Source organism: Notamacropus eugenii, chromosome 2 (genome assembly GCF_028372415.1).
Source record: "Notamacropus eugenii isolate mMacEug1 chromosome 2, mMacEug1.pri_v2, whole genome shotgun sequence".
Lineage (NCBI taxonomy): Eukaryota > Metazoa > Chordata > Mammalia > Diprotodontia > Macropodidae > Notamacropus > Notamacropus eugenii.
The window spans coordinates 475,356,665-475,382,780 of record NC_092873.1 but is presented as its reverse complement, the minus strand read 5'-3'; the positions used below and the strand labels follow the sequence as shown (position 1 = coordinate 475,382,780).

The 26,116-nt window shown below is 38.5% G+C and overlaps 1 protein-coding gene across 1 annotated transcript; it reads left to right on the top strand.

The window, feature by feature from the left end:
• The first annotated feature begins 1,426 nt into the window (after positions 1-1,426).
• Positions 1,427-21,302, top strand: LOC140529759 (flavin-containing monooxygenase 5-like). The gene is made up of 9 exons (XM_072648664.1): positions 1,427-1,673; positions 5,191-5,454; positions 7,822-8,010; positions 9,610-9,772; positions 12,257-12,399; positions 12,811-13,010; positions 13,402-13,757; positions 16,882-16,954; positions 19,010-21,302. The coding sequence occupies exons 2-9, from the start codon at positions 5,323-5,325 to the stop codon at positions 19,362-19,364; spliced, it is 1,611 nt and encodes a 536-aa protein (XP_072504765.1). The 5' UTR covers positions 1,427-1,673; positions 5,191-5,322; the 3' UTR covers positions 19,365-21,302.
• Positions 21,303-26,116: the final 4,814 nt, after the last annotated feature.

The window sequence follows — 26,116 nt, the reverse complement described above, 5'->3', positions numbered from 1 at the left end:
TTTTGGGGACACTGTGGATGGAAAAGAAAGAGAGGAGTGCCTGAGCTTGAACCCCTAAACAGAATTCAGAAAACAGCAAGAAGTAGGACCTGAGGCCTAGGGTAACATCACCCACAACTTGGGATTAAAACGATGATGATGATAATATGAAGCAATTAAAATAAAGACAAATTAAAAATAGTAATGAGTAAGCTAAGGAAATGGAACCTGACCATTGATAGCTACTTTAGTGTAAAAGATTTGGATTCATATTCAGAGGAAGACAGTGAGGTAAAAAGAGTTACTTCTACCCTAAAGAGTAACCTCAGCCTTGTCCTTCCCCCCATCCTCCTTGACTCCACTAACCTAGGATGTTCTCAGTTCTTTTCACACTTGAGGGAAATGAAAAATGCCAATGAAGTGGAGGTTGGAACCACAGAAGCTTCTGAGAAGTTCAGAGACAGTCTGGGGTGTGCACTAGGAAGATTCTTTGAGCAGCTGTGCGCACTTTCATAACAGAATTCCTATGACAGAAATTCTTTAGAAGAAAATTCATGAGAATCCTTGAGTCCCCCAAAGTCTAGTGAGACAACATTTGGGGAAAGTAAAAGTAAAGCCTCTTAATCAGTGCTTATTGACTGATTATCTGCCATATAAAAGCCCAGAGATAGGAAATGGAATATCTTCTACTAGAGAATAACTAGCAGATCAATTTGTCTAGAAAAGTTAATTTATGAAATATAGATTTCTGAGGGAACTTTCATTGGCCATTTGTCTGACCCTGGTGCCTCTGCTAAGTGCTCAGGTGCTTAAACCTTTGATCCATCTTTAACCATCACTCACTCACTAAGCCCAGGTTCTGACCCTTCTGAACCATTGGCCTCATTATTTACAAAGCTGTTCTTAAATTTGCTTTTAGGGCAGCTAGGTGTTGCAGTAGAAAGAATGCCACCTGAAATCAGGAGGACTCATCTTCTTGAGTTCAAATCTGTCCCTCAACACTTACTAGGCCCTCAGGAAGTCACTTCACCCTGTTTGCCTCAGTTTCCTCACATATAAAATGAACTAGAGAAGGAAATAGCAAGTCACTCCACTATTTTTGCCAAGAAAACCCTAAATAGGGTCACGAAGAGTCAGACATGACAGAAAATGACTGAACACTGCTGACTTTAGTACAAAGAAAGAAAAGATGCACTGTGTTCTTTCTTTTTTACTTTTTGCTGAGCAAACAAGTCCCTGAATTTCCAAATTTCAATGATAATTTAAAATGAAATGGAACAGATCTCATTACCTGGAATTCTCTAGGGAGATAGTAAAATGAATTGGTACCAGTCACAATTTAGGAAAAGGAGGAGATAATCCGTGGGGTTTGTTTTGGAAAAATAAAAGATAAAGAGGGTACATTCTGAGGAAAACAGAACTACATTCATAAATCTGCCTGAAATGCAAGGGGTGAGGGATGGCACAGCCCAAAACTGGGTTAGGATACTTAAAGGGAAGCCTGCCTGTTGGACTCAGAGACAAAGATCTCCAGAAGTAGGAGAAGGATCCCTGTCAGATTTGCTCTCATACAACTGATAGACAGAATCTGAATTAGAAGCATCTACAAGATCCTCAGCTCTTACCTATTTGATATTGATTGCAGCAATATCTAAGATCCTCTGCCCTGTGGTGAGGTTCCAAAGATTCTTTTGGTGAGTGTTCCTTGCCTCCCTATCACTGCACTTAAAAATGGTCCTGGCTTCCTGGATTGTTAGGTGATGGAATGGCTAATAGGCATGCAATGGGGAATTTTAAAAAATAAAATGAACTTTTCCCTCATCTGTTCAATTGTTTTTAAAAGAACAAAAAACTCTATTTCCTTATTTTCCTTTTACATCACTCTTTCCTCCTATTTTCTTTGGTTGATCAGGATACGCTTATCTAGACTGTCTCCCTAGAGTCCATACTTATCATTGCTATTTATTACTGTTGTTGCTTTAATTCTTGTTTTAGATATGCAAGGATACATAGGGCAAAATTCGCCATACTCTGGACCTAGATTCAAATTCTGGACCATACACCTAGAGATGATGATAACAATATAGCTTTATGGGGATAGGATAAGCAAAATACCTTATAATATTTAAAGCATTACCAAGCTATAAATAGCTGGATGGTGCATGGACAGATCCCTGAACCTGGAATCAGAAGATGTGTCTGAATCCTGCCTCAAAATGCTTACTAGCTGTATGACCTTGGAGAAATCACTAAATAGCTCAGTTTTCATGTCTGTAAAATGAGGTTGATACTAGCACCTGCTTTACAGGAATGTTGTGAGGATCAAATGAGATAATATGGGTGAAGTATTTTGCAAACTTTAAAGCATTTTGTGTAGTTATTATTACAAATGTGAATAATTACCATTGTTATCTTAGTTGTGAGATAAAATTCATAAAATACTTTGTAATTGTAAAGTTCTTCATAAAACTGAACTGTTCCATTTCATGCACTGCTTTGAGGCTTATAAAACACTGTAGTACAACTGTGGTACAACTATAATTATCCCTATTCTACAGATGAAGAAAGTCAAAGTTCCAGAAGTAAAATGATTTGCCCACAGTTACATGGTTAAGAAATGGGAGAGTTAAGAGTTTTTTTCTACATTTTCCAGTATTATTGATAATAGCAAAATCTGGCATATATATGTGTGTGTGTGTGTGTGTGTGTGTGTGTGTGTGTGTGTGTGTGTGTATGGTTTTAAGTCTGCCAAGAACTGAGGTAATATGCTTATTATTTCCTGGATGTGTTATAATAATGAGGTAGGTATTATTATGTCTATTTTACAGATGAAGAATTCCATATCAGAGAGGTCAAATGAGTTGAGTATGATCACAAAATTCACAAATGTCAGAAGCAAAATTTGAACTGAGTTCTTCTAACTCCATGTCTACTGGTCTATATGTATGTGATTGAGGAAGCTAAATGGCAGAGTGAGCAAGTCAAGTCAACAAGCATTTATTAGGTGCTTACTGTGTGCTAGGTACTATGCTAAGATCTGTGGATATTAAAAAAAAGACAAAAAATTAGAACAAAGAAAAAGGAACTCTTGGTTTGCTCTCAAGGAGCTCACTGAACTTGAATTGGAACCATGCTCCAGATACTTGCTTACTGTGAGAATCTAAACAAATTATTTACCTTCTCTGGGTCTCAGTTTCCTTCTCTGTAAAATGAAGGGATTGACTAAATTTGATGACCATTCAAGTCCCTTCTAGCTTTAAATCTATATGCCTATGATGTTTGGCCCCAGAATAAATGTGCAATAATGTCAGTAAGAAAATTATGAGAGTCATTATTTGCTACTCAAAAGACTTGTTGCCCTCACTGGATTTCTTTTAGATTGTCAGATGGATAAAAAGATGCTTTATTAAAGTACCTAAATATTACCATCACCTCCATCAAGTGGGCAGTCATTTACTCCACTGATGACCTTGTGGAATTCCTAATTAGATCTCATCAGTAAACAATATGAAAGAATATAATAGCCCTGAAGCCTCTTGAGCAGATTAATAGTTTGTTTTTTATAGAACAAGCTGCTTGAGAGTAGGGATGGTTTCATTCTTTATATGTGTATCCTCAGTACTTACCACATATTTGGTACATAGGTGTTGAATAAACATTGTTGATATTTAAGAGTTCTATTGATTGATAGAGTTGCCACAGCCACCCCACATAGATTACCAACTTTCAAAGAAAAAATTACTTTACATGGAAAATTAGAGCAGACAGAATTTAATCTTTTAGCAATTCAGAAAGCACCATTCAAGATCTCCTAATGCCTCAGTATTATCTGTTCTCACTATACTAGTAAAGCAAAGAAATTTCAGTTTGATAGAATGGAAGACAGTAGTTAAAGGAACATTTTCCATCATTCACCTTTCCAAAAATGGTAGCCTAGAAATCTTCCCCTGGCTAGTCCATCAAGTGATGCCCTAGCAGAGATGCGAGTTGCCATTTGCTCTAAGGACCATAGAAGGATGAAATGGTGTAATTGCTGAGAAAATTGGTAGGCTCCTGCTTTAAATACTTTGTAACTATATAGCTGTAATGGGGTTGGTTCATCATTTCAAGAGTTACACAACTAAAGTAACATGCTAATATTCTAGTTTCTATATTTTACATATAGAAGCAGAAATTTGAACCCAAGGCTCCCAGGTCCAAATCTACTATGTTAAGTTACACTGAAAAAGTAAAGAATTTTACAAAGTGATGCAGAGTCCTTCTTGACTCAACCTGCTGGGCAGTGGAAGAGAGAATTCAGTGGAAGAGTGAGACAATTTTTTTTCAGATCTTCCCCAGTTACTGCAATATGGTTAAGTCAAGCCAACAATCATTTATTAAATGCTTACTTTATGCTAGGTACTGCAGTACCTAAGGTAAACAAATGCAAGCAAAAAGGGTGAGGGAAGGAGGTGAGATGAACATAATAGTGAAGATGACTGGTATGAGGTTCCTCATCATATAACTGAATAAGAAATTTTGTGGGTCAGCATATTTTTCAAGTAAAGGGGAATTTTCTTTGATGTTCTTGCAAACTGACAATGAAATGCATGAATGCCAGCTTAATTCATTCAACAAACATTTTCAGTTCAATAATAATTCAGTCATTATCAGTGAGAACCAATAATACTGAGGCAATAGGAGATCTTAAATCATGCTTTCTGAATTGCTAAACAATTAAATTCTCTCTGCTCTAATTTTCATGTAAAGTAATTTTTTCTTTAAAAATCGGTAACCTATATGGGGTGTTTGTGGCAACTCTATCAATCAGAATAGATCTCTTAACTATCAACAATATTCAATTCGCTATTAGCTCGACCCCCACCACATCCCTTGTATAGTCCTAGGTACTGGAAATGTGAAGGCAATAATTTAAAAGTCCTTGCCCTGAAAGAGCTTATATTCTATTGAGAATTTACATTCTAGTCATTTATTAAGAACTTACTTTGTATTGAATACTTGTTGGTGTCTTGGGGGAAATACAAAGTCCATATAAGATACAGTACTTGCTTCCATGGAATCCACAGTCTGATAGGAAAATGAGACACTATAGTACCCAATAACACATGATAACTACATCAGAATCTTCTGAGTGAGAAACTAATACTTCTTCTTACCAGAAGGTTGGCACAGCACCTGGATGATTCTTTTGTGTTCTTCCTTCCATTTCAGCAATACGAGCTATTTTACTCCTTCTTCTCACCAAAAAGTATAGAAGGTAGAAACCAGGAACCAGAAAGCCCCTGTCACTGAAAGAGTAAGCATCAGGAAACTTGACTGCTTTTTCCCCTGACACACGAGACCATGGTAAAGAGAGTTGCAATCATTGGTGCTGGGTCCTGTGGCCTCCCTGCCATTAAGTGTTGCCTGGATGAGGGGCTTGAACCCACATGCTTTGAGCAGAATGATGATATTGGGGGACTCTGGAAATTTCAGGTAAGGAATATTTCCTATACAGGTCTGGCTTTTTTATGTTGCTATTTTGTTTGCTAATGTCAAAAAGGACTAGTAATATAACTGATGGGATCTGATTAAAAATCTATTTTTTAAATGAAATGTAGTACTAGGTAGGACATCACTGGATAATGAAAAGGACATTAGATTTGGAGTCAGAAGATCTGAGTTCTAATCTGCTTGCTTTCTGTGTGACCTTGGGCAAATCATTTAACCTCTCTGGGCTTCAGTTTCCTCATCTATTAAAATTTGTAAGACCTTTGCAGTTTTAAACTCTCTTATTCCTATTTTTTAATTCCTAAAGAACTGCCCTTCCATTTATTGAAGGCAGAACTGAAAATAACCTCGTAAGCCATCTATTGCAACATCTTAATAGAGTTGCATTGGCATTTTGACTTCAAATCTTTCCACTTTCTCTGCCTTCCACTTCCTTCTTGAAATAGAATTTAAGATTAAGAAAAAAAAATATTAAGTCCAAAATTCTTCCCTTGCTACCCAAATAAACTGAATTATATAGTAGAACATTTTGTAATAAGCCATGAAAACAGATAAATGATAAAAATCAAATCATACTTCAATGACTTTCCAATCTAGAAAAAAATAACTAAATTACTATCTATCAGGCTCTGGAATTTTTTTAAATTTGTGATCATGTTATAAAATCCCCTACCTTAAGTCCAAGACCCCAGGCATAAGCCTACAAATTTGCTTATGATTGTTACCTTGGGTAGGTGTGAATGCTCATTGAGTGACCTGAATATTAAAGTTCTTGGGCATTCATTAATGGGGGTTCTTGCCATGCTACAGGTGTCCTATATTCTTATCTTGAGGAATCAGTTGTAATTATTTTGTATTTCATCATATTTTCTTTCTTTTAAAATTGTGGAGTTGAAGAAGTCTGCATAAAACCATTATTCTGCTATCTGACTGGTAACACGACTCCTTCCCCATTTCCTAATAATAATCAGAACCTCAGAATTAGGAGAGACCAATGAAATCATTTAGTCCTACTTGTACCTGAATAAGCATTTCTTCAACAACATTCCCAATAAGTGGTCCCCCAGGAAGACCTTTATTCACTGGCACAGAATACACTACATGCCAAGACAGCCCATTCCACTTTTGAATTTAGGAAGTTGTTTGTTGTAGTTGTTTTTGTTTTTTAATAGCACACCCAAATCTACCTCTTTGCCTTTAATCACTGCTGCTATTTCTGTCTTCTAGGCTCAACCAGAACATATTACATATGACAGTCCCTCAAATATTTAAAGTCATCTTTTATGTTCCACTACTACCCCACTACTGAGACTTCTCTGTCTTGTTCATACATCCTAGGCTCCAGTTCCTAAAGCATCCTCTTCAATGTGCTTTTACATCACCTCCATAAATCCACTTTTCCCATCGCTTTTTCACTCCTCCAGTTTGCCTTTGGTTTCTCTGCAAAGTGAGTTGGTATTCATTTTTATGGCCACCGGCCACATTCATTACACAGAGATGGGAACCATAACAGAAATGTAATAAAAAATCCTCTTCATCCTCCCCTTCCACAGGAAAGATTGACTTGGAAGTTCCTAAGGCCAATAAAAGTTCTTTAAAAAGTGCTTTCATTTTTCATAAGCACCTTATGTCTTATCTTTTCCCTTTATCTTTACAACAAACCTATGAAGTAGTAGGATTAGTAATACAAACCTATTTTACAGATGAGGAAAACTAAGACCCAGCGATATTATGTGACTTTGTCACACAGTTGTTTAGCCTCTAGATGTCTTGATTGTCAATGTAAAACTCTCCTCACTAAGCGAACATTAACCATTATAAATTCCTTTTGAGGCATAAAGAAATAATGGATAAGGTAGTATATATTAATAATATAATTGAATAGTATACAGAATAATTAAATTATCTTAAAATATTATATGTTAAATTTTTAAATGATTTTCATTTGTCAATATATTGGTTGGAAAGCAGAGACATAGTTTTTAATTAAGGACTCTCAAGAAAAAATTTCAACCCTTTGGTGTTAATTTCAAGCTAAACCAATGACATTGGAGAGAGATACTTATTTTATTGCACCTAGGGTCTTATAGTAATATATATATATAGTTATGCTACAAAGAAAGATCCAAATATTTATATACCATTGGTCTGGTCATAGAGTAAATATTGTAAAGACAGAAACAAGAATGTCCGGGAAGATGCTTTTCATGAGAATTGGATGCTTCTTTAAGGATCAGAGGACTGAGAGTGATCTTTTGCCTATGTGATGTAAGAAACCAGGGATTTGTGAGATTTATGGATTTAACCTTGGATGATAAACCTAAATAGTTTTGGCCTGCTTGTTTCCTGAAGGAAGAAACTATCGAGGGAAGAGCCAGCATATATAAATCCCTGACAATTAACACATCTAAGGAGATGATGACCTTTAGTGATTTCCCCATCCCTGAAGATTATCCCAACTACATGCATAATAGCCAAGTCATGGATTATTTCCGGGCATATGCCAAGCACTTTGGACTGCTGCCATATATCTGCTTTAAGGTAAGGCATGGGGACATTGTGTTGTCTATAGGAAAAAGTACCAGCTCCTTAGCTTTACATTTGAAGCCCTTCATAATTTGGCTCATGCTTATTTCTGCAGGCTTTTTGCCTGTTACTCCCCTTGACATGGTCTACATCCCTGCAAAGTCTACTTTCTGGCTCTCAGACTCCTTGATTTTACACAGACTACCTCTCCTGCCTAGAATGGATGCTTCCTCATTTCTGCTTCTTAGAATCCTAGATTCATTTAAAGCTCAGTTTACATGCCAGCTTTTACAGGAAGGCTTTTCCAATTCACATCTTTGTTACCATTCTCCCTCTCCTCTTTAAGTTATCATGTCTATTTTTACCAGTTTACATGTGTAATTCCCTAGTAGAACATAAGCCTTTTGAGGGTATGGACTGTTGTGACTTGTGTGTATGTGTGTGTGTGTGTATGTGTGTGTGTACGTGTGTATGTTTCACATTTGGTCTTTGTACTCCTCAGGGCCTGGCACAGTGCCGTAAGTACTAACACTTTTTAGACAGCCAAATGGTGCAGTGGATAGTATACTGGGCCTGGAGTCAGGAAGACCTGAATTCAAATCCAGCCTTCGACACTTACTGGCTATGTGACCTTGGGCAAGTCACTTAACCCTGTTTGTTTCAGTTTCCTCATCTGCAAAATGAGCTAGAGAAAGAAATGGCAAGCCACTCTAGTATTTTTGCCAAGAAAATCCTAAATGGGATTATGAAGAGTTGGACACAACTGAACAACTTCTTAGGTACAATTATATCAGTTTATAATATACTTTGACCAATGAGATTATACAAATTCTAAAAGTAACAATTTAATGCAACATTAGTAATCATAGTACTTACAATTTGAGAAGCATTTAAGATTATTTTCATATATGGAAACTCAGTGTCTAGGACTCTATTGGAAATGGATAACATCAGAGTAGGAATGCTAATATTCAGAGACTAGATTTATCTGATGGAGGATGGGGATTAGGGGCAGAGGGAGAGAAAGAATGCACTGGGATAAACCAGGAAGGTCCTAGCAGTGGGAAACAGAAAGACATTTGTAAAAGTTAGCATAGTCATGACAATCTGGCAGCAGGCAGTAAGTAGAAGTTCAGGTAGGCCAATGGTTGTGTCAGAGATATCCAAAACTAGGTCGTATATGACATCAGAGGGATCTGATACTATGTAATTGAAGTAGGCAGTTCAGAAAGTCATATTCTGATAGAAACTTGGTAATAGGGACTCCACCAGTAGCAGGGACCCCACCAATCAGACTGAGGCTCAGAAGTAGGACATTGGCCTTTAGGATGACTGAAAAGAGGAAAGAGGAGCCCCATTCCTACAGTGCTCTATCAAACAGAAATCTCACCTGGCTTCTAACAACACAAGAAGTTCTGTGATTTGAGGGCCAGTTTAGTAACATAAGGCCCAGAAGCCTAGACTACTCTTCCATTTATAGCCTGGCTATAGATAATCTTTGAAGGAGAAAAAGGCTAGTTTCCTTATCTCAGTTACTGGTAACAGCTTTCTTCCTACCCCAAGATCAATTTATCTTCCTCCTTGCTTATGTTTGTTTTCTTTGTTTTCTTTTAGACCACTGTCCTCAGTGTAACAAAACAATCAGATTTTTCTATCACTGGTCAATGGAATGTCATTACTGAGTCTTCTGGGGAGAAGAAATCATCTGTCTTTGATGCTGTTTTGGTTTGCACCGGTCATCATGTTGAACCTTATCTACCACTGTCATTTTTTCCAGGCAAGTTATCTGTGGGGAGTATCATTTTTACATGGCTGCATATTTTAAATTTTAAATAAAAAAGGGAAAGGGTCATTAAAACTATAGGATGAACTATCAGATCTGCCTTGTGAAGGAAAAAATTGAATTATTATTAAACTTAATCTTTAGGATAACCAAAAAACATGGAACTGATGTAGAGATAAATTTCTCATCCATCCAACTAATTCTTTTTGCTTGGAAATTCTGAGGCAGCTAGGTGGCATAGTGGATAGAGCACTGACCCTGGAGTCAGGAAAAACTGAATTCAAATCCAGTCTCAGACACTTAGTAGCTGTATGACCCTGGGTAAGTCACTTAACCCCAGTAGCCAGGAAGGAAGGAAGGAAGGTCTAGATATTGGTTACTGGGCAGAATAGTATGGGTTTTTAATTTATGATTGAAGCCTCTAATTTATTGTTTACCATATTGTATAGTAATATCACCCTGACTCCATTTCTGACAATCCTTCCCTGTGCATTGATTTAATCATATGGATAGATAATAGACCTCTGATTTTAGTAATACAGAGAACTTCCAGGTAATGAAACACCCTTCACCAATGCAGGTTTGTACCTTCCCTGCAAGGGTCACACAAACAAGGTATGTCCTTCCTATGTGGTCTTTGAACCTATGTCTTCCTGGCTTCAAGGCTGTCTCTCTATTCACTATGCCAAACTGCATATTACTCCTTTTCAAAGTCCTTCAATGACTCCCTAAATTCCTTTAAAATTCTAATGTTCAAGGCCCTTTACCTTCTGGCAGAACCTCACAGATCTATATCCATCTCGCAGTAATCCCTTCATCTACTCTATATCCTGGTTAAATCAGACTTATCTCCACCTCATTCTCACTCTCTGTGCTTCCTGAACTCTGGCTAGTTTTCACACTCTTTCATATATATGTAGGATGCTTATTCTCTGCCCTCACAATGTTGGGATCCTACCCATTCTTAAAACCCAGTTCAAATGCCACCTCCTCTACAAAAACCTTCATGATTCCTACATGCCCAGATCAGTAATGACCTCTCCCCCTCATACCTTATGTTCTCCAACTTGCCAATGGATATCTGATGCCATCCCTGTACTAGTTATCTCAAATGGTTCAGATTCAGAGTCTTCGAGTGCCTCCTTCTATGCGATTCTTACCAATAGCTTCCCAGGAAACCCCCTAGTGCATCTGCTAGTGTGCTAAAGAATATTATTTAGGTCTTTTGGCATTTCAAGGACACCAGAGCAAAACTCGTCTTGTTTCCATATTACCCATTCTTCTCAGCTTCTTTTCCTATCATGCCTTTCCTAGATGACTTCTCTTATGTTTTACCAAAGTTTTGCCTAATTAACTTCCTCCCCTTACTGGTAAACAGAGTGCTCTACATGTAATAGGCACTTAATAAATGTTTGTAAAGTTGTAGTTTAAGTCCACAAACACTGACTGAACACTAGTGGTCTGTGGACCTTCCGTGTTCTTGGGAAAGTCATGGGATCATGTATCTAGAGGAACCTCACTAGTCATCTGGTCTACCTCCCTCATTTTATAGACAAGGAAATTGAAACTGAGGTATGGGAAGTGATTTGTCCACATTATAGGGCCAGCTAATTAAAGGTAGAATTAGACCTTTTCTTTACTTCTGAATTTCCTTTGCTTCCTTTAAGATTCAGCTCAAATCTCACTTTCTGCAGAAGTCTTTCCCAGTCAGCCCCCTCCAGCTATGAATAACTTTCCTTTTCAAATTACCTAATATGGATGGATTTCAGAGGCTTTTCTAGATACATAATAATAACATCTTACATTTACATAGGACTTAATATGTTTTGCAATTATTATCTCATTTGAGTCTCACAACAACCCTGGGAAGCAGGTGCTATTATTATCCCCATTTTGTAGATGAGGAAACTGAGACACATAGAGGCTAAGTGACTTGCCCAGGGTCCAGTGGTTGAGTCAGAATTTGAACTCAGGTCTTTGTGACTCCAAACCCAGCAATCTACTTCACCACTTAGCTGCCCTTGTGATATATGATCCCATGACTTTAGCACTTCATTTTAGTTCTCTTTGTATGTATATATTGCATGGACTTTGTTATTTACCTATTGTCTTTCTTCATATTCCACCCAGCCCCAGGGCTTAGCATGGTGCCTGACACCTAGTATGTGTTTAATAAATGCTCATTTTTTGATTGGCTAAACACAGTCCCTGGAAGGGAGGGTAGGATAAGAAACAGCATTACTTATGTGTGACTTACTCAAGGTCATGTGTCCATTTAGTGGTGAAGACAAGACTAGAGTTCAGGCTTCACCTCAAACTCAATTATGAAAACAGCATGAACATTTGTAAAGAATATACAGTGTTGGATTGTGACATTTGGGATTTCTGGTTTGGGGAAAATCTCTGCCCTGGAGAGTGTTCCTTCTGGAATGAGATAGGATCTTTAAGGTCTTTTATTGTTGGTTTTCACCCTAACAGGTATAAGAAAATTTAAAGGGCAAATCTTGCACAGCTGGAAATATAAACAGCCTGAAAATTTCAGAGACAAAAGAGTGGTTATGATTGGTCTGGGGAACTCTGGAGCAGATATCACAGTGGATCTCAGCCATGCCGTGAAAAAGGTTCAGTTTATTCCAACTTCCTGCTGGGGGTGCTCTTTTAAAGACCTATTACGTGCTTTACAGTTGACCGATTATTGGGAATTTCTATCCCATCTTCTTTTATGACACATTTTACATTTCAGATTTAGTCTTCCTCATCCCCACATCCCCTCAGCATAGTTAAGATACAAGCAAACATTACATACTATCACCCCAGAGCCCTAAATAATGTACCATTTGAGGTCTACCTCTTGCTTTATTTTTCTTTTACTTCCTTATGTCCACTCCCTTTCCCTATTCTGTTCTCTTAAGGGCTAGAAGGTAGCTGGACCCAAAAAGAAACCCTCTTATCCCATGCTTCTATTCCCCTTGACAAGAATAGTTAATTGAGATCTGGTTGACCTAATCTGAAGTTTTTGCCTTTTGAAAAAGGTTTTCCTCAGCACCAGGTCAGGATCATGGGTGCTCAATCGTGTTTCAGATAATGGCTACCCACTGGATGTTACATATTTTACTCGCTTCAGAAATATCATCCGTCATGCTACCCCCTTATGCCTACTGAATAAATGGGGAGAAAACAAACTGAATTCAAGATTCAATCATGGAAACTACGGCCTGAAGCCTTCCCACAGGTATGGACTATCATTCTAAAATATTATTTCCCAGAAAAGATGTGTTAGATGGAAATGTAGTAATAGAACAGTGGCTCAAAATCTTGAGAGGTGATAAATGATCAAAATCATTTTCCAGGTTTTTAATTCTCTGAATTCTCTAAAAGTCTTGCTTCTAGGGACTGAATTTTCAATTCAGAAGTTTTCATTTTGTCAAGGACAGAGCCGTGAGTAGTTGAGAATTTGGAGTAGTTGAGAATTTTTTCAGGCATCAAAATTGATCAGGGAGTTATTATTCTCCCAACATAGCAGCCTGAAGACCACTGTCTTTACACCTCACCACCATCCCTGTATAAACATAATATCAAAGTTCTTTGCCTTCACCCTCGTTTTCTTGAACTTCTCCTAAAAGGTTCCTCAGTAAGTATCCTATTGTGGGTGATGACCTCCCCAATGCTATCATCTCTGGTCGGGTCATTATGAAGCCAGACGTAAAGGAGTTTACTGAAACCGCTGTGATCTTTGAAGATGGTACCAAGGAAGATAATATTGATGCTGTCATCTTTGCAACGGGTTACTCCTTCTCTTTCCCATTTCTTGAAGAATCTGTCATCAAAATCAAGAACAATCACGTCTCCCTTTACAAACATGTCTTCCCTCCATTTCTGGAAAAGCCAACACTGGCCATAATCGGTCTTCTTCAGCCTCTGGGAGCCATCATGCCAATTGCAGAGCTGCAGGTTCGAGGGGCTACTAGAGTCTTTAAAGGTAAGAGGAAAGATGTGATCAGAGAAAGAGGGACCCAGAAGTCATTCCTTTCTGCTCTTGAACCTTCCAAATCAGATGTTGTGACTCTTGGGTTCTCTGGTCAGTGTTGCCAGCTCCAAACACTTGAGCACTGCTTTCTGGGCCCCTGAATGAATGTTACCTAAGTTTCCCTATCCTGATGCCAAAGTCCATGTTGTTCTTCATTCTTTGCATGTCTTCCAACCTTCTCTTTGCATATTTAATTCCTTTTCATATTTTAAATTTTAACTCAAATTCCACTTCCTTCAAGAACCCTTCTCTGATACCTCCCAGGTAATAAAAACCTTTCTCCTCCAATCTCTAACAGTACCTTCCTTTCTATTTATCATATAGTGTATAATATATTATAATTATCTCTAGGTGTGTAGTAGCCCATTATGATAAAAGAGCTGTAAGGGATCTTAGAGATTACCTAAGGTCATCAATTCTCTCATTTTATAGTTTTAGAAACTAAGACCTAGGGAAGTTAAATCACTTGCTCAAGGTTGCACAGGTAATAAGTTACTTAGATTATAAATTTCAGGAGGGCAGGCACCATGTCTCCATTCAGCTTTGTATCTCACCTATCATTTAGCCCAGTTCTCTATACACCATAGATACCTAAATATATGTTTGTTGAACTTAATAAAACCTAGAATTTCCAGAAATCTAACTAACTCCAGGGCAGCTACGTGGTGAAGTAGACAGAGTACTGGGCCTGGAGCCAGGAAGACCCATATTTGTGAATTCAAATCTGGTCTCAGACATTTGTTAGCTATGTGATCCCAGGCCAGTCACTTAACCCTGTTTGCCTCAGTTTCCTCACTTGTAAAAAGAGCTGGAGAAGAAAATGTCAAACCAGTATAGTAACTTTGCCAAGAAAACCCCCAATGGGGGCATGAAGCAAAAATGACTACTCAACAACTGATTCTAGTTGTAAGATCTAGCACCATTGTTTCCTAGGAATCAGTTCCTCTTCTTAAATGACCCAAGGAATTCTGTGGCTTTGCTCTAGGACTTTCTTCCTCCTTACTTACTGTGCTCTGTGAGAAATTGCTGTCTTTGGTTTTATGGATCTAAATCATTTGAATATTCTTCCTCCATGATTATAGCTCTAAAACCCCAAATATCATTGCTCTGAATGTACCTAGATTCCTTCTATCTGATACCTACCCAGAATGCTAAACTTGAGTCAAGAATATCTATGTTTAAGTCTTGCCTCAAACAGTTCCTAGCTGTGTGATCCTTGGCAAGGCACTTAACCTCTGCCTGCCTCAGTTTCCTCACCTGTAAAATGGGGATCATAATAGTACCTACTTCACAGGATTATTATAAGAATTAAATGAGGTAATATTTGTAAAGCACTCTGTCAACCTAAAAGCACTACATAAATGTTATCATAATTATAGTTATATTATATTAATTATATTATATCATATTATATTATATTATAATACTTATTATTGTTTTCCTCCTTTATCTCCTACTTCAAGCCATAAGTGTGCTTTTCCTAGGACGGTCATTTATAGAAGGGAAATACATTAGAAATGCAGAGATAATAAAAGCAAGATTCAGGTAAAATCATAGAATTTAGAGTTAGAATGGACTTCAAGCACCATCTTGCCCAAGCTTCTTATTTTACTATATAGGAAACTGAGGCCCCTATAAGTTAAATCCCCAAGGTCCCAAAGGGAGTTAGTAGCAAAGCCAGGATTAGAACCCAAGTCTTCTGACTCCAAAGCCAGTACTTTTCCCATAGAATACTATCTAACTATCTGTTGAGATGGCTCATAGAATTTGTTTAAGTATTCCAACTGTTGAATAATGATTCAACCTGCCATGATTTCTTCTCAAAGGTTCAAGAACTTCCAGCTCTTGTCTGACCCCATCAGTTTCTTTCCCGAAAAGGAATCATTCCACAATTCTCTCCCCTTTAGCAATTGGCCTGACTAAACAATCATTTGCTCAGATTGGAATCCTAGGTTCACTCTTAGACAACAAGGAAAGTTCTTAATTAATGGTAGGCTTGGGTGCTTCAACCAATCCTCCCCATTTTACCACTAAAAGAAATCCCATATTCATCCCCTAGAGCAGACCAGAAGGTAACTACATAACTAACCCAGAAGGTAACTACATAATCTGGCGTAGGTGGGTGCCACAATAGTTAGCATTCTGAGCCTAGACAGGAAGACCCACTTTTGTGAGTTCAAATCTGGCCTCAAACACTTACTAGCTGTGCAGCTCTGGGCAAATCACTTCAGCCCGTGCCTCAGTTTCCTCATCTGTTAAATGAGCTGGAGAAACAAATGGCAAAGCACTCCAATATCTTTGTCAAGAAACCCCAAATTGGGTCACGATGAGTTGGACACGACCAAACAACAACCACAGAGTGGCAGGTGACACATGCTAGTAAAGGTACAGAAATGATATACATTGCAAATCTTGGCTTTGCCATTAACTTTTTGTTAATGCCCTTTGGCAAGGCATTTAATTTCTAGGGACCTCAGCTTATTATGTTATAAAATAAAAGTGTTGAACTAGAATCAGGAGAAGATGTACTATGATCTGACAGCCAAATCTGACCACCACTTGCTTGGTTCATATGGCTGGAGAGCTATTTTGTACAGCCTGGCTCACAAAAACTGGTGGCAGGTCAGATTCGGCTCTTGAGCCATACTTTGATGATCCCTGAAGTGGATGACTTTTGAAGTCCATTCCAGCCCCACCTGACAAAAGAAAGGTTACAAAGATCCCCCAGCTTTGTTATCTCACCCTGACATATATAACTGGGTCAAATGGCCTTTAGAACTGAGGACATTGTGGAGCTCAACCTTTAAATCAATTCAGCATACATCTGAGGCTAACATATCTCACAGCAACCAAAGGACAGCATTTATAACTTCAGTTGTTTTTTGTTTTGTTTTTGTGTTTCCTCAATAATTCCAGGCTCCATTATGATACAATTCCAGTCCAGTCTTATCTGTTGAGTCTTATGAGTTCGCCTTGATACTGGCATATGGTAAAGGATGACCCATCATGTCCATTCATAACAATTATACCATCTCCTAGATGAAAAGTAAAGCTCTGCCCTTTGACTCTTTTTCAGGTTTGATCACACTCCCTCCTGCTGATGTTATGATGGCTGATGTTATCCAAAAGATAAAGGAAAATGAGAAAAGGTATAACTTAATTGTCCAGGGTTCCGTCCATCCAATCATAGACTTGAATTTAGGGAAATTGTTTCACTGATTTCAAATTTTCTTTTCATGTACTGCAGTTGAATTCCTAAAAACTCTGTCCTAATGAGTAATTCATTTGCCAACAGTTAATTAACATATTGATTGACCCCTTTTTAATATGTAGGGCACAGTGGTAATCATTAAAGCATACCAAAAACAATTAAAGGTCCCTTCCCTCTAGAAGCAGATGGATCCAGAATAGAGAGAGTGAGGCTGGTGAGTTTGCACAGTCCTCCCTCACTTAAATCCAATTCACTTGCAAGTTGTGGTCTTGAAGGTCATGACACCTATCTGATGTCCTCTTCTAAAATGAAGAACCACAGTATAGCTAAAGAAATAAGGCATGTATATCTACAAAGATAATCAATATAAGGGAATACATTCAATAAGGGCCAGAGGAGGTCAGGAGAAGAGATCATTATGGGCCATGGTGAATTTGTATTTTGAACTGTTTTGGAATCACTAAGCAGGAAGTATGATAGAGGAAAAGGCATTGGTTTTGTAGCTGGGAGACCTGAGTTCAAGTCCTTGTTCTGATATGCCTTAGTTGTATGATCCTGAATATATCACTTAATCTCTCTGAACCTCAGTTTTCTTATTCCTAAAATTAGAATAATGATTATTTTGCAAATGAGAACTTTTTGCAGCTTAGATATCTACTTTGAATGATGGAAAAAGATTCCAACTGACTTTAAAAAAAATGTATTGATTTTTTATTAGACTATAAAATGCCAATTTGGGGGTTAAAACATAGGCATTGATGTGAGCCAAAGAAAAGGATACATAGAAATAAATGATCATGAATTTAGAACTAGAAAGGGCCTCAAGAAAAATTTGAATTATTACTTTTCATCCATACCACCAACTACAATAAAAATCAAAATACCCAAGAGTTCATTAGAACTGATATCCTATATATAATAACAGCTAACATTTACATAGGACTTACTACATGCCAGGTACTATGCTAAGTGCTTTACAATAATCACCTCATTTGATCCTCACAATGGTCCTGAGAGGTATTATCCCCATTTCGTAGATGAGGAAACTGAGATAAACAAGGGTTAAGTGACTTGTCCAGGGTCACATGTCAATTAAGTATCTGGGCCTGGATTTGAACTCAAGTCATAATGGCTGAATGCCACTTTAAACTTTTCATAGCACTTTGAAATCTATTGACTTATTTTTTCACAACCACAACTTGAATGACTTTTGAACTCCTCCCCTCAAAAGATGAGGAGATTTTCTTGCAAAATTTGACCTAGGGGCACAGAACATAAGCTATTGTTATCCATTCAACAAGAAACTCAATAAGCAATTATTAGTACCTAAGGAGTATGGTATGGGTTGGTGATAAAAAGACAAAAACAAAATAATTTCCACACTCAAGGAAATTTTGCATTCTACCATAAGCTTCTTCAGGAATATAACTCCAAATGTAGTAGCTAGCATGGTTCCTCATCTGTAAAATGAGCTAGAGAAGGAAATGGTCAATTGCCCCAGTATCTTTGCCAAGAAAGGCCCAAATAGGGTCATGAAAAGCTGGGCACAACTGAAATGACTCCACAGCAATGAACAAGACAAGGTGAATTTGCAAAGGGATACAAATGAAAAAAAGATTAATGACATTCCTTAGCTTCTATAGGCCCTAACTAGAGAAGGCTATTTTCTCATTTTGATCTGGCCACTATAAATTTTAATACACCAAAGGATATAGTAGAGTGGAAAGAGCTCTAGATTAGGGATCAAGAAACCTGGGTGCTAACGTCAGCTCTGTCCTTGTTGGGCTGTATGACTTTCACTTTTCTTCTCTGTTTCTGTTTATACTTCTGTAAAATGAAGGCATTGAGAGTAGACTACCTCTAGTTGCTTCAAGTTCTAAAATTCAGCATTTCTAGGTGGAGATTGTTGGTCTCTTTTTTAAAGAAAAAAATCAGAAGTTAGTGTCAAGCCTACCCACTGATGGCCTTCCTACTTCCCTTCCTTTGTTTCTAGGTATGTGCCTAGTCAAAATATCAACTTGCAAGTGCAATATATCGATTACATGGATGAAATTTCCAGCTTCTCTGGAGTCAAACCCAACGTGCTATCCCTATTCCTCAGAGATCCAAAACTGGCTTGGGAGGTCTTCTTTGGTCCATGCACACCAATCCAATTCCGCCTCATGGGGCCAGGGAAGTGGGATGGAGCCCGGGAGGCTATCCTATCCCAGAGACAAAGGATCATCAAAGCAACCAAGACCAGGAATCCTCCCAACAACAGCAAGGAAAACCCTTGTTCTTTGGGCTTCCCGATTTTGGAAACTCTGTGGTTCTTGGCATTTTTCATGGCAATTTTTGTTTATTTGTAGCTTGAGTGGTCTGTCCTAGAAAGGTCCCAGCTGAGATTTCAAAGTCTTATATGTCCAACATGCCTGGCACTTCTTTTTGCCAGCTTCTTCTCTTATTCCTGGTCCTTTTTCTCTCCCCATCACAGAGGTAATGCCAAAAGGCAGAGGGATGCTGTCTTTCTCCATAGTATGTAGCTAATTTGGGAAAGAGAAACCAAGGAACTTCAGATGGATGCAGTCCTGATCTGTCAGACAAATATTCATCCTCTTTGGCAGGCCCTGGTCCCCAAACTGAGAGATTCACAGTTAATCCAACCTTTAAGCACTCTTAGATGCCTACTGACAGAAGTTCCAATGTTCTAGCTCAGGAGCAGAACTTAAGTGAGATACAAACAAATGATTTGTGGGGAACGTTAAAGCAGATTGTGCTATGTAAAAAGAAATACACCCAGTGAAACAAAACCAAACTTTTCTAGGTTCAAAGAACTGGGAACCATTTTACTGCATTCCCATCACCTCAGCAACTACTGAGGGTCAGGAAATTCTTGCTCATTTCTCTGTCTGGCCCATCAGGCCTCCATGTGAGACTCCTTTTCCTTTGCTTTGTTAAGAATAAGGACAGAGAGGATAGCCCCTCTCCCCAGGGGTTAAATGGCCATGAAAAAATTTTAAACCCTCAGAAGCACTCCCTCCAGCTCTTCTCTCTTGCAGGTTATAGAATCTCCATTATTTTAAAAACTAATTCCCTAAGGCTTCCTTTGCAACTGTTTGACCACCTCTGTAGTTCTCTTCTGAAGGCTTCTCATCTTTTCTACATCTTTCCCTTGCTGTAGAGTCCAAATTCATATTTGGACTCAAATATGACTGGCTTTGGCTTTGGCTGGCTTTAATTTGTTATTACTATACACCTACTACAACTTGCATATCTGTATCACTGCTGGGACCCTTCTGAGTTAAAATACTTCTTCTCTCAATATTGTTGTTGCTAAAAATACTTTTGAAATTTCTGTTTTGGAGTTGCCTTCAAAGCTCAATTACCAGTCACAAATTAAAATCGGAGTAACATCATGATGTCTTGTTTTAGTTTAAGCCAAAAGCAATAGAACTCAGTCTGATCATAAGGTAGAATGTCAAAGTTGGGTGCAACCTTAGTGATTACTTAGTCTAATGCCTTCATTGAACAGATGAGGGAACTGAGGCACAGAGAAATTAAACACTTTGCCCTAAGGCACACAGTTAGTTAGATGAAAAGCCAGGAATAGAACTGATTGAATATTCTTTCCACTTGTCTGTGCTACCTTCCATTCATCTTAGTCTATAGACTTGCCTCCTGAATGACTTTGGACTGTTAACACAAGTCAGATCCCCCTTCTCCCTCAAAGATTTGCCACCTGAGAGACTTATGACCAAGTCTCTGAAAAAGAAGTTCCCTCAAATGTTTTCAGCCATGGGAGTTTCATTCACATAAGGGTCCAATATTTTGTTACAACTTCAAGAGACACAGTACTCATTTGGATGGGAGAGTTTTGGCATTCTTATATTTTTTTAACAAGTAGGCCTCATTATCTTATACTAGAGAGAGAGAGAAATTCCAGTCCTATTTCTTAATCAGTTACTATGAAGCCAATCTGGGGGGGTTTGCTTAGAAATTAACAAAATAGTAAGGAGATTATTCTAATTTCATACATCCTTAAGACTTTAAATCTGCCTAGGGCTTTAATTATCTTTTACAAGGGCTTACTTAACTCAGCCCTTCCTTCAGGCTAATACAGTTACTATCTCAATTTCCACATTACTAATAATTCAAATCTGTACATGTTATTATTACAAAACATTTGTATATACATTACCTAATTTCAAACAGAACTGTAAGCTCCATAAGGGAAAAATCAATGTCCTATTCATCTTGATATTTTAGCATGCATGTAGAAGACTCTCAATAAATATTTTTAAACCAAAGAATGAGTGAATTAAAAATTTCTCCCATTTCATGAACTCTCTATAGTGCCTTTGCATGTCGGCATCTCTGTGAATGTTAACTCATTCAAAAAGGTTGAACATATCTTTTTTTTTTTCCTGAAACTAACTGAAATACAAATTCTCACTTTCTCTCCCAATGATACTCTGGGAGTACAGCTAACTAGCCTCTAAGACTTAGTATTTACCAGAGAAATCTTTGAGTTGAGAGGATTTATGAAGTCTGAGGATTACACAGTATGTATCTATAAAATGTATGCTGCCATGGGAGCAACGATAACCACATGGTAAATGGGTGATATCAAAGAGATTAAACAAGGAACATTAAAAAATTAGCATATTAAAGTCTCACCTTTCAGAAAACAACATGTGCATGCAATCATTAACATGATTGTTTCATAGTAAAAACACATGGTCCAACAAAAGAATGTAGAGCATCTGCTCAGAAAGAAATTCATTCCAAGTCACATAGATAGTCACTGGAGGAGTTGACAGCAAAGTTTCCACATCCTTTGGGGGCACTCCTTTCTGGGAAGGAGCACACACAATCCCCAAATAGAGCTGATGGAAGACTGTACGATAAAACAAATACTGTATCATTTTGTTGTCATCTACAAATTTGTGTTACATAATTTTCCCTGGGTCCTAGGAAGGCAATTTTTTTTTTACACCTCCCTATTCAACACTACCCCACTCACCACAGAGGCTTTTCTAAATCTCCCATGAATCATCTCTGAGCTGAGAACCTTACCTCATACTTCAGTGAAAAAAACTGAATCCATTCACTTAGAGCTCCCTCATCTCTTTCTCTTCATCTCACAGGTGCCCCCAACTCTCTCCTCCCTCACCCCGTCTCAAATGAAGAAGCTGCCCTTCTCCTTGCCAAGGCAAACCCCTCTACAGGGACGAGTGATCCCTTTCCATTCTTTCTTCTTCATCAGATTTCCTCCTCTATCATCTCTACCTTTTCGCTAATCTTAAATCTCTCTGACTTCCTACTGCCTACAAACATGCCAACAGCTCCCCTATCCTTAAAAAAAAAATCCTCACTTCATCCATCCATCCATCAATCTACCCATCTATCCATCCATCCATCCTTACATCCATCCATCCCCACTTTGCAACTGTTTTATATCTCTCCTTCCTTTTCATGGCTAAACTTGAGAAAACTATCTATCATTTGTTATCTATAACTATCTCCACTCCCCCTATTCTTTTTAAAACTGCAATTTGTCTTCTGGCATCATCATTCAACTGAAGCCTCTCTCCAAAGTTACCAATGATCTTTCAATTACCTTACCTAATAGCTTTTTCTCAAGCATTTATATGAAGAACTGTATTTAAACTACAGTTGCTCAAATAGGCTTCTATTTCTGAATAATAATGTAAAATACACAACCTAACATCAGAGGGCACTGTAGAGTCAGATCAAATCTCCTGAATTTTCCTGAATCAGGATCTCAAAGCATTTGGTTGCCCATTTTCCAGGCATTCTCCCCTGGACCACTGCAATAACCTCCTAAGTAATCTCCCTGCTCCAAACAACAATCTACTCGAGGCCTTTCTCCATTCAGCTACCAAAATGATTTTCTAAAAGAATAAATGAGGTCATAGATCCACTACATATATTAGACCAAAGTACAAATTAAACATAATACCTACATATAGCATCATACATAGCACACTCTGATAAAAACATACAGGTTACATGTGGAAGAATAAAGTTGCATATATAGCAAAGAAATTTGAATAGTTTTAGCATATCAACATATACACATATCAAAGGAGCATATGTATCAGCATATATAACAAAGGAATATCATATTCCTATGTGCAAAAACATTGCATAGCAAGCACATGTCACATATAATACACACATGTGTATGTATTTTATTGTTACATAAATAACATAGTATTTCTACTCCAACAATAAAAGTCATCTGGCTATACTGGTAACTTCCATTATTCAAGGAATGTCATGGTAACCTAGTCACTGGCCATTAGTCCTCGCACTTCTCCTGTGATGTATTGACTTGGTGACTATTGCCATTCTTAAGCCTATTGGTCTACAGTTCCAGTCTTCAGATTGTTGAAGGTCCAGGCTTACTGTGACTGTCTGAACAGAGATCCTTCTAGGGTCAGGACCAATGACCTTCACTGACCCATGACCTTCTCTTCTGAATCTCCATCTAGTGCCTCACTACCTGAACTAGTTCTACTAGCCCATCAGCAATCTGGATATATTCTCTTTCCTAGCTGTTATTTGTCTGAAAGAATGAAAAGGCATTTATCAAGTGTTAATTATGTGCTGAACACTGTTCTAAGTGCTGAAGATACAAATGGAAAAGTCAGTCTTTCCTCTCAAGCAACTCACATTATAATATAAAGAGACAAAGAACGATTCAGTTGCAAGGCAAATGGCAAGAGCTACTGGTTCTGCTCAGTTACAGGATATACAAGATACATAGAAAATAATTAACAGGGAGAATGGGGAAAACTTCCTATAGAAGATGAGATTTTAGTAGGGGCTTAAAGGAAGCCAGGAAAGACAGAAGGTAGAGATTAGGAGGGAGGGCGTTCCAGGCATGGGGAACAGCCACAGAAAATGCCCAGATCTGAGAGATGGAGTGTCTTATTGGGGCAACAGCAAGGAGACCAGTGTCACAGGATCAGAGTCCATGGCAGACTAGAAAAGGAGGAAGGAAGTTCTAGGTTATTCAAGACTTTGAATGCCAAACAGAGCAGTTTGTATTTATCCTGGAGGTGATAGGGAGCCACTGGAGTTAATTGAGAAGAGGGATGACATGGTCAGACCTGAACTTTAGGAAAATCACTTTGATGACTGAGTGGAGGATGGATTGGAGTGGGGAGAGACTTGAGGCAAACAGAACTGACAGCAGCTATCACAATAGTCCAAACACTTTAGTGCTACCAGAGTAGTGGCAGGGTCAGAGAAGAGAAGAAGACATGAAAGATGTTGAAAAGGTGAAATTTACAGGGCTTGGCAACAATTTGGATACGGGGAGAAAGAAATCAGTGAGGAGTCAAAAATGACTCCTAGTTTGCAAGACTGAGGAACTAGGAGGATGGTGCTGCCCGAAAGATAAGAGGAGGTGAAGGTTTAAGGGGAAAGACAATGAGTTCCATTTTGGATATGTGGCATATAAGATTTCTGTTTTGGATATATTGAGTATAAGATTTTGGATATGTTTGAGAGTAAGTATTATGATGAATATGAGATATTTGAGTATAAGAGTTCAGTTTGAGATATCTGAAAAGCAGTTTGAGATGCAAGACTGGAAACCAATGGTAGATCCTGATGCCCAGAGCAGTAGAACAGGCAAACTATAACACCAGGATGACCCGCCCCCTGCCCCCCATGTGCCTCAGAATAGCCAAGGGAACAGGCAGATTCCAGTTCTGAGAACTGCCACATGCATCAGTATAGCCCTGGGCAAAGAGGCAACCTACAGAGGCCAGACTCCAAGTGCTTCAGTGTAGTCCTGGGCAAAGAGGTAACTGCCAACTCTACAGGTGCCTAAGCAAATTGACAGCCTCCAGCAACCAGACCACCATGTGCTTCAGTGTAGACCAGGGCAAATGCAGAAACACTCCCACTGACCTCAGTACCTGCTGGACACCACCACTAGGACCTTGGTTCAGCACCAGGAAAGCTTCCAGACCCCTATGGTCTCCATCAGTGTCAGCCACCCTCCACCCCACCCCCTCAGCTCAGCACCAGACACCAAGGTCCCCTGTGGGCCTCAGAGCAACATCAATGCAACTCCAGGTAAACAGCTAGCACCTACATCCCCTGGCACAAGAAACCTGAAACAGCGCCTCTTTTATCCTGGGAGAACAGCTCCAATATAAAAGAAGAGAAAAAGGCCAAAAAAGGCCAAGCAAAAAAACAACAAAGAAAGAGTCTGACCATAGAAGGTTTTTATGGTGACAGGAAAAGATCAATATACAAACTCAAAAGAGGACAGCAATGTCAGAACATCTATAGGCAAAACCCCAAAGAAAAATGGGAAGTGATTTTAAGCCCAGAAAGAACTTAAAAATCAAATAACAGAGGTAGAGGAAAAATTGGGAAAGAAATGAGAGTGATGCAAGAGAATTAGGAAACAAAGTCAACAGCTTGAAAAACGAAAATGCAAGACTGGAGGGCAGCAAAGAAGTTAGGACAGTAGGGACATTTGAGAATCATCAGCAAAGAGATGGTAATTTTCATGGTTGTTGATGAGATCACCAAGTGAAGTAGTATAGAAGGAGAAGAAAAGTGGGCCCAGGACAGAACTCTGGGGGACACTTACAGTTAGAGGGTATGACCTGCATGAGGATCCAGCAAAGGGGACTGAGGAATGATCAGAGAACTAGGGGGAAAACCAGGAAAGAGAGGTATTCTGAAAACTTAGGAGAGTATCAAGGAGGAGTATTCAACAGGCTTCCGAGACATTGTAGAGAATGAGGACTGAGAAAAAAGCCATTGGATTTGATAGCTTAGAGATCATTGGTAATATTAGAAAGAGCAGTTTTGGTGAAATGATAAAGTTGGAAGATAGATTGTAAGGGGGTTAAGAAGTGAATGAGAGGAGAGAAAGTGAAGTCACCTGTTGTACCTGCCTTGTTCAAGTTTAATCACAGATGGCAGATGGGGTTTTTTTTTGTTTGTTTCATTGTTGTTATTTATAGGAAGGGAAAAACATAGACATATTTGTAAGCAGCAGGGAATGAACCAGTGGACAGGAGAAGATTGGTAATAAGTATAGAGTGGGGAAGACAGAGGGAACAAT